Source organism: Staurois parvus, unplaced genomic scaffold (assembly GCF_062004578.1).
Source record: "Staurois parvus isolate SC_StPar_1 unplaced genomic scaffold, SC_StPar_1.0 ptg000900l, whole genome shotgun sequence".
Lineage (NCBI taxonomy): Eukaryota > Metazoa > Chordata > Amphibia > Anura > Ranidae > Staurois > Staurois parvus.
The window spans coordinates 826,872-844,243 of record NW_028318696.1 but is presented as its reverse complement, the minus strand read 5'-3'; the positions used below and the strand labels follow the sequence as shown (position 1 = coordinate 844,243).

At 50.6% G+C, this 17,372-nt stretch overlaps 1 protein-coding gene across 6 annotated transcripts in view; it reads right to left on the bottom strand.

Annotated features, from left to right (window-relative positions):
• DNM2 (dynamin 2) overlaps window positions 1-17,002 on the bottom strand; it is a 244,936-nt gene extending 227,934 nt beyond the window's left edge. For 4 of the 6 annotated variants that reach the window (XM_089656336.1, XM_089656338.1, XM_089656335.1 and 1 more), the window contains exon 1: window positions 16,736-17,001. In XM_089656336.1, coding sequence (XP_089512462.1) covers window positions 16,736-16,896 — 161 coding nt within the window. In that variant the 5' untranslated portion in view covers window positions 16,897-17,001. Of the gene's footprint in view, window positions 1-16,735 lie in introns of all 6 variants that reach the window. The other 2 variants (XM_089656333.1, XM_089656334.1) reach the window with 1 other exon arrangement.
• Window positions 17,003-17,372: the final 370 nt, after the last annotated feature.

Sequence of the window (17,372 nt, the reverse complement as noted above, 5' to 3'; positions counted from 1 at the left end):
GTGAGGATGCAGAGACAGCCGAGCCTGCCTCAGCCAGTGAGGATGCAGAGACAGCCGAGCCTGCCTCAGCCAGTGAGGATGCAGAGACAGCCGAGCCTGCCTCAGCCAGTGAGGATGCAGAGACAGCCGAGCCTGCCTCAGCCAGTGAGGATGCAGAGACAGCCGAGCCTGCCTCAGCCAGTGAGGATGCAGAGACAGCCGAGCCTGCCTCAGCCAGTGAGGATGCAGAGACAGCCGAGCCTGCCTCAGCCAGTGAGGATGCAGAGACAGCCGAGCCTGCCTCAGCCAGTGAGGATGCAGAGACAGCCGAGCCTGCCTCAGCCAGTGAGGATGCAGAGACAGCCGAGCCTGCCTCAGCCAGTGAGGATGCAGAGACAGCCGAGCCTGCCTCAGCCAGTGAGGATGCAGAGACAGCCGAGCCTGCCTCAGCCAGTGAGGATGCAGAGACAGCCGAGCCTGCCTCAGCCAGTGAGGATGCAGAGACAGCCGAGCCTGCCTCAGCCAGTGAGGATGCAGAGACAGCCGAGCCTGCCTCAGCCAGTGAGGATGCAGAGACAGCCGAGCCTGCCTCAGCCAGTGAGGATGCAGAGACAGCCGAGCCTGCCTCAGCCAGTGAGGATGCAGAGACAGCCGAGCCTGCCTCAGCCAGTGAGGATGCAGAGACAGCCGAGCCTGCCTCAGCCAGTGAGGATGCAGAGACAGCCGAGCCTGCCTCAGCCAGTGAGGATGCAGAGACAGCCGAGCCTGCCTCAGCCAGTGAGGATGCAGAGACAGCCGAGCCTGCCTCAGCCAGTGAGGATGCAGAGACAGCCGAGCCTGCCTCAGCCAGTGAGGATGCAGAGACAGCCGAGCCTGCCTCAGCCAGTGAGGATGCAGAGACAGCCGAGCCTGCCTCAGCCAGTGAGGATGCAGAGACAGCCGAGCCTGCCTCAGCCAGTGAGGATGCAGAGACAGCCGAGCCTGCCTCAGCCAGTGAGGATGCAGAGACAGCCGAGCCTGCCTCAGCCAGTGAGGATGCAGAGACAGCCGAGCCTGCCTCAGCCAGTGAGGATGCAGAGACAGCCGAGCCTGCCTCAGCCAGTGAGGATGCAGAGACAGCCGAGCCTGCCTCAGCCAGTGAGGATGCAGAGACAGCCGAGCCTGCCTCAGCCAGTGAGGATGCAGAGACAGCCGAGCCTGCCTCAGCCAGTGAGGATGCAGAGACAGCCGAGCCTGCCTCAGCCAGTGAGGATGCAGAGACAGCCGAGCCTGCCTCAGCCAGTGAGGATGCAGAGACAGCCGAGCCTGCCTCAGCCAGTGAGGATGCAGAGACAGCCGAGCCTGCCTCAGCCAGTGAGGATGCAGAGACAGCCGAGCCTGCCTCAGCCAGTGAGGATGCAGAGACAGCCGAGCCTGCCTCAGCCAGTGAGGATGCAGAGACAGCCGAGCCTGCCTCAGCCAGTGAGGATGCAGAGACAGCCGAGCCTGCCTCAGCCAGTGAGGATGCAGAGACAGCCGAGCCTGCCTCAGCCAGTGAGGATGCAGAGACAGCCGAGCCTGCCTCAGCCAGTGAGGATGCAGAGACAGCCGAGCCTGCCTCAGCCAGTGAGGATGCAGAGACAGCCGAGCCTGCCTCAGCCAGTGAGGATGCAGAGACAGCCGAGCCTGCCTCAGCCAGTGAGGATGCAGAGACAGCCGAGCCTGCCTCAGCCAGTGAGGATGCAGAGACAGCCGAGCCTGCCTCAGCCAGTGAGGATGCAGAGACAGCCGAGCCTGCCTCAGCCAGTGAGGATGCAGAGACAGCCGAGCCTGCCTCAGCCAGTGAGGATGCAGAGACAGCCGAGCCTGCCTCAGCCAGTGAGGATGCAGAGACAGCCGAGCCTGCCTCAGCCAGTGAGGATGCAGAGACAGCCGAGCCTGCCTCAGCCAGTGAGGATGCAGAGACAGCCGAGCCTGCCTCAGCCAGTGAGGATGCAGAGACAGCCGAGCCTGCCTCAGCCAGTGAGGATGCAGAGACAGCCGAGCCTGCCTCAGCCAGTGAGGATGCAGAGACAGCCGAGCCTGCCTCAGCCAGTGAGGATGCAGAGACAGCCGAGCCTGCCTCAGCCAGTGAGGATGCAGAGACAGCCGAGCCTGCCTCAGCCAGTGAGGATGCAGAGACAGCCGAGCCTGCCTCAGCCAGTGAGGATGCAGAGACAGCCGAGCCTGCCTCAGCCAGTGAGGATGCAGAGACAGCCGAGCCTGCCTCAGCCAGTGAGGATGCAGAGACAGCCGAGCCTGCCTCAGCCAGTGAGGATGCAGAGACAGCCGAGCCTGCCTCAGCCAGTGAGGATGCAGAGACAGCCGAGCCTGCCTCAGCCAGTGAGGATGCAGAGACAGCCGAGCCTGCCTCAGCCAGTGAGGATGCAGAGACAGCCGAGCCTGCCTCAGCCAGTGAGGATGCAGAGACAGCCGAGCCTGCCTCAGCCAGTGAGGATGCAGAGACAGCCGAGCCTGCCTCAGCCAGTGAGGATGCAGAGACAGCCGAGCCTGCCTCAGCCAGTGAGGATGCAGAGACAGCCGAGCCTGCCTCAGCCAGTGAGGATGCAGAGACAGCCGAGCCTGCCTCAGCCAGTGAGGATGCAGAGACAGCCGAGCCTGCCTCAGCCAGTGAGGATGCAGAGACAGCCGAGCCTGCCTCAGCCAGTGAGGATGCAGAGACAGCCGAGCCTGCCTCAGCCAGTGAGGATGCAGAGACAGCCGAGCCTGCCTCAGCCAGTGAGGATGCAGAGACAGCCGAGCCTGCCTCAGCCAGTGAGGATGCAGAGACAGCCGAGCCTGCCTCAGCCAGTGAGGATGCAGAGACAGCCGAGCCTGCCTCAGCCAGTGAGGATGCAGAGACAGCCGAGCCTGCCTCAGCCAGTGAGGATGCAGAGACAGCCGAGCCTGCCTCAGCCAGTGAGGATGCAGAGACAGCCGAGCCTGCCTCAGCCAGTGAGGATGCAGAGACAGCCGAGCCTGCCTCAGCCAGTGAGGATGCAGAGACAGCCGAGCCTGCCTCAGCCAGTGAGGATGCAGAGACAGCCGAGCCTGCCTCAGCCAGTGAGGATGCAGAGACAGCCGAGCCTGCCTCAGCCAGTGAGGATGCAGAGACAGCCGAGCCTGCCTCAGCCAGTGAGGATGCAGAGACAGCCGAGCCTGCCTCAGCCAGTGAGGATGCAGAGACAGCCGAGCCTGCCTCAGCCAGTGAGGATGCAGAGACAGCCGAGCCTGCCTCAGCCAGTGAGGATGCAGAGACAGCCGAGCCTGCCTCAGCCAGTGAGGATGCAGAGACAGCCGAGCCTGCCTCAGCCAGTGAGGATGCAGAGACAGCCGAGCCTGCCTCAGCCAGTGAGGATGCAGAGACAGCCGAGCCTGCCTCAGCCAGTGAGGATGCAGAGACAGCCGAGCCTGCCTCAGCCAGTGAGGATGCAGAGACAGCCGAGCCTGCCTCAGCCAGTGAGGATGCAGAGACAGCCGAGCCTGCCTCAGCCAGTGAGGATGCAGAGACAGCCGAGCCTGCCTCAGCCAGTGAGGATGCAGAGACAGCCGAGCCTGCCTCAGCCAGTGAGGATGCAGAGACAGCCGAGCCTGCCTCAGCCAGTGAGGATGCAGAGACAGCCGAGCCTGCCTCAGCCAGTGAGGATGCAGAGACAGCCGAGCCTGCCTCAGCCAGTGAGGATGCAGAGACAGCCGAGCCTGCCTCAGCCAGTGAGGATGCAGAGACAGCCGAGCCTGCCTCAGCCAGTGAGGATGCAGAGACAGCCGAGCCTGCCTCAGCCAGTGAGGATGCAGAGACAGCCGAGCCTGCCTCAGCCAGTGAGGATGCAGAGACAGCCGAGCCTGCCTCAGCCAGTGAGGATGCAGAGACAGCCGAGCCTGCCTCAGCCAGTGAGGATGCAGAGACAGCCGAGCCTGCCTCAGCCAGTGAGGATGCAGAGACAGCCGAGCCTGCCTCAGCCAGTGAGGATGCAGAGACAGCCGAGCCTGCCTCAGCCAGTGAGGATGCAGAGACAGCCGAGCCTGCCTCAGCCAGTGAGGATGCAGAGACAGCCGAGCCTGCCTCAGCCAGTGAGGATGCAGAGACAGCCGAGCCTGCCTCAGCCAGTGAGGATGCAGAGACAGCCGAGCCTGCCTCAGCCAGTGAGGATGCAGAGACAGCCGAGCCTGCCTCAGCCAGTGAGGATGCAGAGACAGCCGAGCCTGCCTCAGCCAGTGAGGATGCAGAGACAGCCGAGCCTGCCTCAGCCAGTGAGGATGCAGAGACAGCCGAGCCTGCCTCAGCCAGTGAGGATGCAGAGACAGCCGAGCCTGCCTCAGCCAGTGAGGATGCAGAGACAGCCGAGCCTGCCTCAGCCAGTGAGGATGCAGAGACAGCCGAGCCTGCCTCAGCCAATGAGGATGCAGAGACAGCCGAGCCTGCCTCAGCCAATGAGGATGCAGAGACAGCCGAGCCTGTCTCAGCCAATGAGGATGCAGAGACAGCCGAGCCTGTCTCAGCCAATGAGGATGCAGAGACAGCCGAGCCTGTCTCAGCCAATGAGGATGCAGAGACAGCCGAGCCTGTCTCAGCCAATGAGGATGCAGAGACAGCCGAGCCTGTCTCAGCCAATGAGGATGCAGAGACAGCCGAGCCTGTCTCAGCCAATGAGGATGCAGAGACAGCCGAGCCTGTCTCAGCCAATGAGGATGCAGAGACAGCCGAGCCTGTCATTCACATCGCTGTATCACGATGAGGCTCAGGTAAGTATTGGGGGGTTGAGGGAGCTGCTGCACACAGAAGGTTTTTTTACCTTCATACATAGAACACAAGACGGTAAAAAACCTTCAGCCTTTACAACCACTTTAACCACTTGCCCTCCAGAGGATTTACCCCCCCTTCCTGACCAGGCCATTTTTTGCAACATGGCACTGTTACTTTAACTGAAAATTGCGCAGTCATGCAACGCTGTACATAAATTAAATTTAGGTCTTTTTCTCCCACAAATAGAGCTTTCTTTTAGTGGTATTTTATCACTTCTGCGTTATTTTTTGCGCAATAAACAAAAAAAGAACAATTTTGAAAAAAATTAAATAATATTTTTGACTTTTTGCTATACAACATATCCAATAAAAAAAAAAAATCCAAAAAAAAAAAAAAAAAAAAAAAAAAAAAAAAAACAAAAATCTAAATTTCTTCATAAAATTTAGGTCAAAATGTATTCTGCTCCATGTCTTTGCTAAAAAAAAAATCCCAATACGTGCAAAATGAATTGGTTTACATGAAAGTGCTAGCGTCTACAAATGGGAGGTATATATACACTGGAATTTTTTTAATACTAGTAATGGCGACTTATCAGCGACTTATAGTGGGACTGCGATGGGCATTCTGACACTGGGGGGGGGGGGGTATGGGGGGGAACGGTCACTGACATCCCCAGTAACACTAATACAGTGATCAGTATCAATAAAAAGCACTGACACTGGACTAATGACACTGGACAGGAAGGGGTCAACATCTGGGGTGATCAAAGGGTTAACTGTGTTTTAATGTGTGCACCTTGTTGTGTTTTACTAGGGAGACATGCTGTGCAGAGAGATACAAAACAGAATGTCCGTGCTGACAGGAGAGGCGCCTGTGTTGTACACACACACACACACACACACACACACACACAGGTCTATCCCCGGTCAGCTTTCTCCGACGATTGCCAAGTGCCGGCCAGGACCCGGTGACTGACATCTCTAGTCCCCAATAGTGGCTCTGGTACCCCCTACCCGGAAATGCAAATTACATACATACATACACATATATATATATATAGTGAGGGATTAGCTAAGTAGCAGGTTGTGCTTGACCCCCTGGATGGGCCAGAACACCGGGAAAGAGGCTCAGCACAACAGCAGGCACCCGGTGAACAAGGTTGTGCTTTACTCACAAAATCCGGTCAACATACGGTGCATAAATCCAAAAACAGCAAAACAAATAAAAAACAGAAAATAAAGCCTTGCCACACTGGGCTGACTACAAACACAGGTTTCCTATCTAGCTGTCTGAATACAGCCTACCACTGCACAGACCAGGGTGTTCACACAGATTATTTCTCACCACAGGATGGTTTGGTTGCTCCCCAGTCTGCCCTGCACAGCCAACTGGTTCCAGGTTGGAGCATTCTCTCTATGCAGCCTGGGAGTTTTCTAGAGCCCAGAGCCCTAAACTCCCTACACCTGAGCTCATCAACTCATCAGTGAGCCACACAGGCACACTACACAGCACAACAGGAGAAACAGTCTGTGTAGAGCAGGAACCCGGGACAAATATATCTCCCATCCTGAACACATCCCCTAGTTCTTCCTGACCTCCTGTCACTATGTGCGTGCGTGCGTACATACATACATACATACATACATACATACGTGATTTTGCGCAGCCCTACCGCCCAGTAGCAGTACTTCGGCTACAGGATGGAGGGCAAGTGGTTAAACATTCTAGGCCAGGTTCCCTTCACGACACTTCCCAGCACAGAACTGCATAGTCATAATTCATGGCATGTATGCGTCTCTAAATTTAAAACTCGGTTGATCAAGCCTTTCAACTTCAGGAGAACTTAGTCAGAAAAGTACACGCAGCATTTTCGGTATATTGTCAGTGATGTGCAATGAACGCAGACAAGAGCTCTAGTGGCTGCCCGGCTCCATCAATTTCGAGTACACTGTCAACACACCCAGTTTCTGCATTATCTGGTCCACCCCGATATCATAGGACACATGGCAGAGACACACTATAGAGGCAAAAGGTTATCACCGGAGAATGGAGTTAGAACAGCAAGAGGAAAAACCTGTTCTATCACTGAATATACTGTATCTCCTTGGAAAATTCTGCAAGATTCAAATCAAGGACTGAATGAATGAAGGATGGAAACAAATATTTTTGCATCATGTGTAAACTCTCACAAGCAGGGCCCTCCTAACCTTCTTGTCTTTGACCATAGTATATTGTAACTTATGGTCTGATTTTAGCTATTTATTTATTTTTAAAAAGGTGTGCAAACTGTTAAATCCCATAAAATATAAGACAGAGCAAAAGCGTTTTCGCATGCAGGCTGGTGTTACTGAGCATCACCTGTAGTATTCAAGGCATTCATGTTCTCGCTATACCTTCAAGTCCGGACACTTTCACCCCCTTTCAGTCAAGGACAATTTTCAGCTTTCAGCACTATTACACTTTGTGACAATTATTCAGTCAAGCAACATTGTACCCTTATGACATTTGTATCCTTTTTTTGAGAGAGGTAGAGCTTTCCTTTGGTGATATTTGATCACCGCTGGGTTTTTTATTTGCTATATAAATGAAAAAAAATAATTTTTTGCTTTGTTTTTGTTATAACATTTTGCAAATAAATAATTTTTCTTCATAAAATTTAGGCCAAAATGTATTTAGCTACATTTTTGGGGTAAAAAGTAACCCAAAACAGTGTATATTATTTAGTCTGTGTGAAAACTATAGAGTCTATAGACCATAGGAAACGATCAGTTGAGACTCTAAAATGCTGGTATGAAGCAAGACATCGGGACGTCATCATGAGGTATGGCGGCGATAGGGATGCTGGTATGGGGTATGGCCGTGATCAGGACGCTGGTATGGGGTATGGCCGTGATCAGGACGCTGGTATGGCCGTGATCAGGACGCTGGTATGGCCGTGATCAGGACGCTGGTATGGGGGCGATCAGGACGCTGGTATGGGGGCGATCAGGACGCTGGTATGGGGGCGATCAGGACGCTGGTATGGCGGCGATCAGGACGCTGGTATGGCGGCGATCAGGACGCTGGTATGGCGGCGATCAGGACGCTGGTATGGCGGCGATCAGGACGCTGGTATGGCGGCGATCAGGACGCTGGTATGGCGGCGATCAGGACGCTGGTATGGCGGCGATCAGGACGCTGGTATGGCGGCGATCAGGACGCTGGTATGGCGGCGATCAGGACGCTGGTATGGCGGCGATCAGGACGCTGGTATGGCGGCGATCAGGACGCTGGTATGGCGGCGATCAGGACGCTGGTATGGCGGCGATCAGGACGCTGGTATGGCGGCGATCAGGACGCTGGTATGGCGGCGATCAGGACGCTGGTATGGCGGCGATCAGGACGCTGGTATGGGGGCGATCAGGACGCTGGTATGGCGGCGATCAGGACGCTGGTATGGCGGCGATCAGGACGCTGGTATGGCGGCGATCAGGACGCTGGTATGGGGGTGATCAGAACGCTGGTATGGGGTATGGTGGTGATCAGGACGCTGGTATGGCGGCGATCAGGACGCTGGTATGGCGGCGATCAGGACGCTGGTATGGCGGCGATCAGGACGCTGGTATGGGGGTGATCAGAACGCTGGTATGGGGTATGGTGGTGATCAGGACGCTGGTATGGGTGTAATCAGGTCCTTGGTATGGGGTATGGCGGTGACCAGGATGCTGGTATGGGGTATGGCGGTGATCAGGGCGCTGGTATGGGGGTGATCAGGGCGCTGGTATGGGGTACGGCAGTGATCAGGGCGCTGGTATGGGTGTACTCAGGTCCTTGGTATGGGGTATGATGGTGATCAGGATACTGGTATGGTGTATGGGGTTGATTTTGTGAACACGGGAACAGGTGACAGGGACTGGCTGCATTATTTATTATGAATATACTGGGGTAGTGATCAGAGACACAGGGGCACTAGACTGGGACACTGGGGTGGCTAGCACTACAGTTGATTGTACATGTAGCCTGACAGGCTGCTGTACCCTCACAGGCTGCAGGATCGCCCCTCTCTGCTCTCACACTAAGAGCAGACAGAAATGATCTTTAGTTTTACTTTACCGTGTTTACAATGTGATTGGTCACAGCAGTCACACGGTAAAACACCATGTGATTGCCCGGACGCAGTAGTAATGTGATCCGCTGTGTCTGGGCAATATAGCAACCACCGGGCTCCCAGGTGTGTGCTCTGTGATCCATCGATGCGGTCTGATGTACAAGTACATTAGCCCACATCGGCAAAGCTTACCATCTGCAGTCTATATGCAATGGGCGGACGGGAAGAGGTTAAATATGTGTACACCCCAGGGGCCCAACCTGTGGGTACACTTACTGCATGCTATACACATTGGTACTTGCGTTCACGCAGACATGCGTATGGACATATTTCTCTGAATGCAATTTATACTGTATTGCATATCTATGGGCATAATTACGTGTCGGCTGCGGCTCTTGGGGGCATGTGATACGATGTATGGCCAAATGCCGCTTTATATACCGGTGTGCAGGAGACCTCATTTTTGTAGTACTTTGATAAAGTAAAAATAAATAAAACCGTGTGATGCATTGTGACAACACACTGCCCCAACCCTACACAATGTACACCCACACACGGTGTGAACGAGCGCCAACTGTAATAATTAGGATATTTGGATAGTGTCTACAAATATATGTACACTACACAGGTCCAACCTCTCACCCCTTTATACGTACTGCATTGTTGCATACGCACATAAATGCTGCATCATGTGTTTACACGAGCACGTGTATGGGCGTATTTGTTTACAAGGCCAAGTTCACTCTAGGACAGCAATGGGCAAACTACGGCCCGGCGGACCTTTTAATCCGGCCCGCGGAGCGTGGCAAACATTGGCTGTCAGGATGTAGGCGGGGCAGCGTGACGAACTCCTCTCCTCTCACAGTCCGCCCTGAAGACCGGAACGGAGCGGGAACATGGCGAGAGGAACGCACGCAGCAAAGGTAAGTGAATTGACACAATATGGGGAATGAATTACTATGTGGGGGATGAATTACTGTGGGGGATGAATTACTATGTGGGGGATGAATTACTATGCTTACTATGGGGGAATATTACTATACTTACAATGGATGGCATGGTAGTGGCTGGGCCGGCCAGCAGCTAGTCCGGCCCCCGGGTCCAATATATGAACCCATTGCGGCCCTCAAGTCAAAAAATTTGCCCACCATTGCTCTAGGAGCATGTTACACCCATATTTAGAAAGCAGCATGCTCCAGAACCTCCTCCTGCACCCCCTGTGACAGTGGGCAGAGGCTGTTTCCCATGCGCCATCTGTCACTTTTCAAAATCGGTGCCGCTATATAGGGCTCTGCACGCACAGCCACAACATTCACTTACAGTAGTCTGTGAATGAATAAACTACACCATGGCAGACAGACCTGCAGTGCTCAATGGCTGATCAAAGCCCCTGTAGCTCACTGACTCTCCCTTCAAGTACAGAGTCAGTGAGCCAGTACAGAGATATAGTCAGAAAGCTGGATTAAGTGTCTGCAGGAGCCTAACGTTGCACTCGGGGCCCCCGGATCACAGGTGAAATGCTCTGCAGGCCCCTGTGGGGGAAAAGAATAATAAAAGGCAGATTTTTTTTTTGCAGAGAAAAAGAAAAAAGGTGCATTTATCATCCCACCTAAGAGAGATGAACTTCGCCTTTAATACTAGTTAGGTTTAAAGAGTAACTGCACTTTTGTTGAGGGAACAAAAAAAAAAAAAAACATTTCCCCTCCGGGTGATCTATGTACATTGAGATGATTTTAACAAATATTTTGCAGATTCCTATCTTTTGCTTTTCTGAAGAAACAGCTGTTTGTCTGTTAACATGCGCAGAGTGAGGGCCCTTTCACATTGAACGCAGTTGGCTGTATTTTGAACTGCACTCCAACTGCAGAGAGAGTCAAAAATCCCGGCAATCCTGTGGGCACAGATCATATCATTGTAGTTCAGTGCAGAAAAGTACAACATGCTGCATTTTTCCTGCACTGCAAAGCATCAAAGTGCACATAGAAGCCAAAGGAAAGAAGAAGGAAGTGGTCTCGCATGCATAGGTGCAAGGAAAAAAAACGTGTAGTTACTGGTGTGAATGGGCCCTGAATGTGAATGGAAGTAATTTTCTAAATTACCAATCAGCTGCTGTACTTGCAGGGCTTGGAGGAAAGTGGCCGGGTCTAGATCCCTTTACACGTGATTTCCCTTTGGGAGCATCTCACCAAAAGTTACATTTTTGTTGCAGGGGATGCCAAAAATCTCACAGTCATGTGGGCGAAACGTGTTGACGTAGGCAGCGTCAGCTAGTCCCTGGGCCACGCCTACACAGGTGGCAATGAGTGGATTCGCCTCACGCTGACTCGAGCATGGCAGCAACCTATACACTACTGAAGACTACCGCTTTGAGCCTTTACAACCAGAGGGTCATCTACTCTAACCCGGCAGGGGTCTTGGAGGCTGTCACGGTCCACTCACTTGGATGAGATTAAAGCTGGCCATACATGGGTCGAAATTCGACTGATTTTTCGTCTGAAAATCAGACCTAACAATTGGCAGATTTTCACTCTGTTAGTGGCTCAATGGCACCGACCGATGTTTGTGGTTCCTCCCCTTTTCGGTGTTCGGGCATGTTGGAAAATTCATGAAAAACGACCGATTTTCGACTCGATGGTCAAATCGTACGATCGTTTTTCCGAAAAGAATATGCCCATGAGCCGTGAGCTGGAAGGAACAGAAGTTTTGCCTGTTATATGGTGGTGAACTTTATGACTCGGTCGGCCAATTTTCAAAATAATTGATGGCACCAAGCAAACTATGTTTTCGATTTTCGGACGAAAAATCATTCGGAATTCGAACCATGTATGGCCTGCATAAAGCGATCATCTTATCTGCTAACCACGTGAAGATTGTTACATCGTTACCAGATGTCCATATCGTTTGGAGTGGCGAGAGCCTGCAGGCGTATTTCATGCGGTGGCTGCCATCTCAATGCAACTAGTTATACACTTTTTGTATGGCCTAAAGTTTCACTCCAACTGAACGTCAATGACATTGACAACTATTCAACTGGCTCTGGATGCCATTACTCCCCAGGTATCTGAAGAAGCTGGGCCGGTCTTATTTGGCTGTGCTGTCTAATCAGCCTCCAATCCTCATCACTATTAAGCCATGAGCTTTTCTAAACCACCTATATTGAAGCATCTTTATTGTGAACAATGGGGATATATTCCCATAGTGGCACCGATCAGGACTTATATGGCCCTATTCATACTGGGTTCTTAATCGAGTTCCCGGTTATTTACATGCAACTTAATGTGCTGTTAATCTTATGAAGGCCTTTAGTTTGTTTGGTGAGTCTATTTCCCAGAGCCCTGTTACCTGCCTATGTGGCTGAATACGGTTGTTCCCGATGTATGAGACGCTAGATACAATTACATAGTTAGTCTGGCTGAAGAAAGACAAACGTCCATCCAGTTCAACCATTAAAAAAAAAAAAAAGTTATTCTTATTATTATACAGGATTTATATCGCGCCAACAGTTTGCTCAGTACTTTACAATATAATGGGAGACAATACAGCAACAATAGAGTTCAATACAAGAGGGATAGGAGGGCCTGATTCTGGGAGCTTACAATCTAGGAGTTATAATCCTATACCCACAGTTGATCCAGAGGAAGGCAAAAAAACCAGCAAAGCATGATCCAATTTGCTCCTGCAGGGAAAAAAATTCCTTCCTGATCCCCGAGAGGCAATCAGATATTCCCTGGATCAACTTAACCTATAAATGTTATATCCAGTTATATTCTGTGTATCCAAGAAACAATCCAGGACTTTTTTGAAGCAATCCACTGAGCTGGCCAGAACCAACTCTTGAGGGAGTCTATTCCACGTTCTTACAGCTCTCACTGTGAAGAAACCTTTCTGTGTTTGGAGATTACATTTCTTTTCCTCCAGACGTAAAGAGTGCCCTTTTGTCCTCTGATAACCTCAGGGTGAATAGCTCTACACCGAGTTCACTGTACGACAATTGACTCATTAATTCTGCTCATCTAAGACGGAGGGTAGCTGTATAGCGCTCAATCTGTTAATGTGTGTGGCCCGGGACATTATAAGGCGATACCGTGATCATACTTTCTTTGAATGCGAATGGAGGATCTGTTGGCCTAATAGGCCTATTACCTTTTTGTGAATTCAATAAAGCTGTTGGTTTTATTTATACCGCTGTTGGTTCTCCTTTAAAACCTCTTCCTTGAGGGGGTCTTCTGGATCCCCCTATATTTTTTTTCGCTTTTTATTTATTTTTATTTTTTTGAGGACCCCACTATGTCACAATAAGGCGAGTCGGTGATTACAATAGCAACCAGTTTTTGACTCCCTCGTTAGGTAGAGGTAATACATAATTTTGATTTGATTATTTGATTATTCAATGATGCCAAAAATCTGACCTGTATCCTAGTTCAGACTTCTGGCAAAATCAGTGAGCCAATCACACAAGCAGGAAATGACATTTCTCCAGGTTGCCATTATTCATTGACAGAAAAATACAGCACAGAAGATTAAAAAAGGAAAACCGATGTTTCATAACACTCATTTACAATATGACTGGTGTTGAAATTGCGTATGCTATATTTTTATTATTTACAATATTTTCCTCACGAATGTGAAGTTACCCTTCAAACTGGAATTATACTTTAACCACTTCTCCTCAAATGGACGGACTTGTACGTCCTCGGGATTCAGTGGTGCTACCCGAGTCATTGCTGCAGTCTTCACATTGGTAGCTTTTTTTTTTTTAATGTAAAAAGTGATGCGAGTGGCTATACAGCTGCTGGATCACTTTCACATGTAGCAGAAAAATAGTTCCCCCCCTCTTCCTTCCCAAGCTCTACCGCTCCACCAGAGAGCCTGGGACTGAAATCAGCAGTCGGGGTGGCATACCATAGAGATAAAACTTCCATTCCCCGATCATCTCTATGGTCTATGAAAACGGAAGCGACAAGGACTCTGTTACTTCTGGTTTTGGTTTGCTGTTAAAAAGCAGTTATTGGCTTGTAAAGCATTCTGATCAAACTGATCTTGGTTTGATGAAATGTTATTGAGGACAGAGGCGATATCTGGGGATAGACCCAACACTTCTTCATAAAGAGGACCTGTCACTGCCCATGCTATTACAAGGGATGTTGTTCATCCATCAAGATAGTAATAAAGCTGCTAAAAAAAAAAAAATTGTAAAGTGACCAAAAATAAACACCATGGGAGCATCCCCGTTGCCCTGTGCTCTCACATATAGATGTGAACGTGCACCTAGGTCCCCCACGCATATGTCAGGCTCCATGCACACTAGCCTTTCTCTGAAGCACCTAGAAGCAGTTACCATTTTTTTTTCTTCTCCTAGAAGCTAAATAGTGTGTCCATACATACTACTTTAGGCTATTAGCGTTTTTTGAGCTTCAACTCCTAAAAGCAGAAAGAAACATTCTTTTTGTAGTTTTTTGGAGCGTTTTTCCAGCAGAAAAAAACACTAAACGCTACTAAAACGCTCCCAACATCTTATTTCTAGCTTTTTCCCCACTACATGTATTCTAAAAACGCTAATAAAACACTAATGCTCCTAAACGCTACTGAAACACTACTAAAAAAAAAAAAACGCTATTGCCAGCTTTCTTATCCAGCATTTTTTTTTTAAGCTCAAAAAAACGCTAATCTGCATGGAGCCTAAATAGTGATTGCACCACATCTGTGAGGTACCACCATGAACCGCCGAGCAATTCTAGCACCAGACCTTCTGTGTAATTCTAAATTAGTAACCTGTAAAGGCTTTTAAAGATTTTTGAAGTACCGTAGTTTGTTGCTGTTCCACAGGGCGGACAGAATTGTAAAGCGTGACAGGTTAGGTATCTATTCACTCGGCATAACATCATCTTTTATATTTTAGGAAATTGAAATTGCACCAAGATCGGTGCTGATACGGAGCATTTGCACAAGTACTCGTGCAAATGCTATCATACCTAAAACCAATACCTTTGCGCTGCGATTTGAGCCCACACAAAATGAATGGGCTCAAATTGCTAAACAAAGAATGGCTTTTTTTTTTTTTTTAAACAGGAATGCGGTGCGATTACTGTCCGATGTACCCCTGGTTCACATCTGTGCTGGTGGTGCCGCTGTGGATCTGCACAGAAATCCATGCAGCCGCACCATCGGCACAGAGGAATATGGACCCGCGGGTGGGTGCTATTAATTCTAATGGCACGCTGCCCGCACTAGAAATCACAACCGTACTGGGAAGCCTGGCAGTACTAGGGGTCGTTGGTTCGTATCCCAACCACAGCACCACCTGCCTGGATTTGCATGTTCTCCCTGTGCCTGCGCGGGTTTCCTCCTACACTCCAAAGACATGCCAGTAGTTTAACTGGGTCATGTCTAAATTGTCCCTAGTATGTGTATGTATGAATGTGAGTTAGGGACCTTAGATTGTAAACCCCTTGAGGGTTAGGGACTGATGTGAATGTACAATATATATGTAAAGCGCTGCGTAAATTGACTGTGCTATGCAAGTACCTGAAATAAAATTTTATATATATAATATATATATTTTAATTAGTTATGCAGGCCATAGACAGGTTTATTGACTGAATTTATATTCACGCCGTTAGTGGGGCACTGCCGTCGGCCGTTTTTCACAGATCTTCTAATTTCTTTTGATCGGTCATACTGGAAAATCCACGAAAACCGGCTGTTTTTCGTGAGCATTGGTGGCAGCAATGACTGATTTTTTTGTTTATTGGCCGACAATTCGGCCGATAAACGGCCCATCTACGGCCAGCCTAAGGTACTGATGTGAATGTACAATATATATGTAAAGCACTGCGTAAATTGATGGCGCTATATAAGTACCTGAAATAAAAGTTTTCTAGCAAAAAATAAATAAATATGCTGATTTTTACATATATGTGAGAACTGTCAGAACTGGCCTGGAGGACAGTGGTGGGAAAACTGGCACACCCTGGAGAAACTGATTGTGGCCATGGCGACGTGTACTCATCCGAGTGCAGGGGCAGACTGACCATTTGGAAACTCAGGCACTGCCCGAGGGCCCAGTGTCAGTGGGGGCCCCATGTGATGCCCCTGGTACCTTTTTCATAGGCTTTTTTGAGTTTGGGCAAGGACACAGGGGCCCCATGATCCCCTATTGCCCGGGGGCCCCACGAGTTGTCAGTCTGCCCTGTCCGAGTGGTACCATGCTCTCTTGTTAGGTAGATTGGCAGTCAGGGAGGTGGTAAAAAAAAAAAAAAAAAAAAAAAAAAAAAACACCCGCAAATCAACCACCAATTTTGGCTCCTGCGTGCAAGAGCTGCGATGCTTCATTCATGTCTATGCACTGCGTTGTGACGCAACACAGTGACAGCTGCGCAAGAATGCAACGTGCCTCCATTGATATACAACCCACATCAACAAAGCGTTACAATACAAAACAAGGGTTTTCTATGGGCCATGGCACTGATCTACGCAGGACAAGCCGGTCCCTTAGTCCTTGGGGTGTCACAGGGAGCCACCATGGGGCCCAATGATGTCACTTCCAATATAAACACTTATCTATATGAAGATTGTAATAAAAAGCCACCTGTTGGCACACACTATGTGTATACTGTACACTACATGAATGCTGTACCGCCTCCTCCCCTGGTATATACACACAGGCCGAGTCCTGGGTGTCACTGATCCTCCCTGTCACCCTGGAGACCTCTCTGGGGGAACACAAGCCGCGCTGCGCCTCTGTCAGCAGAACCAACGTAGCCCCGTGACGTCACTCATTGAAGAGCCTGAGGGAGAAAACTAAGCAAAGTGCGCAAAGTCCTTCTGTGAATACCAAAAGCGTCTAAGAGCAGCGCACAGCCAGACCCCCACCTCGGGCGGCCGCGGTGCACTCCAGGAAAACTTACCGGCCTACGAAGTTCTCGAGCACGGAGCTCTTCCCGGCGCTCTGTCCCCCCACCACGGCTATCTGCGGCAGGTCGAGGTTACATGACTGGCCTATAGAGCTGAAGGCGTCCTGGAGCTTGTTGACGAGGGGAATGAGCTCCTCCATCCCCCGGTTCCCCATGGTGGCTTCTCGGTCTCTCCGCAGTTAGCTCTCCCCGTTACCGCTCAGCTTCCTCTGCCATCCACTCAACCCAACGGCCGCCACCCGGCATTCTCCATTGGTCTGTAGGGCCGTCAATTATACAATAGTTGTCATTGATTGGTGCTGGCTTCAACAACGTCATCGCGAAGGAAGGGCGGTGAGGCTAAGAGGCGGAGCTAGCAGGGAAGGGCAGGTTATTCAGCTTTGATTGCTTAGCAATGTGATGTCCGTCAGGGAAGGGGCGAAGCTCATTGGTCGACCTGTTCCACTCACCCCCCAATCACATGATTCTGCAGACACCCGGAAATGGGGAGTGAGCGAGCCATACAGCTGGTTTGGAACTACATTTCCCAGCATTCCCTGCCAGAGGAAAGCCTGGAAAAGGTTGTTGGAGCTTGTAGTTCTTTTACACTTGGCGTCTGCAAAGGTGAAAGTGGTACAGCACGAGTTGTTAT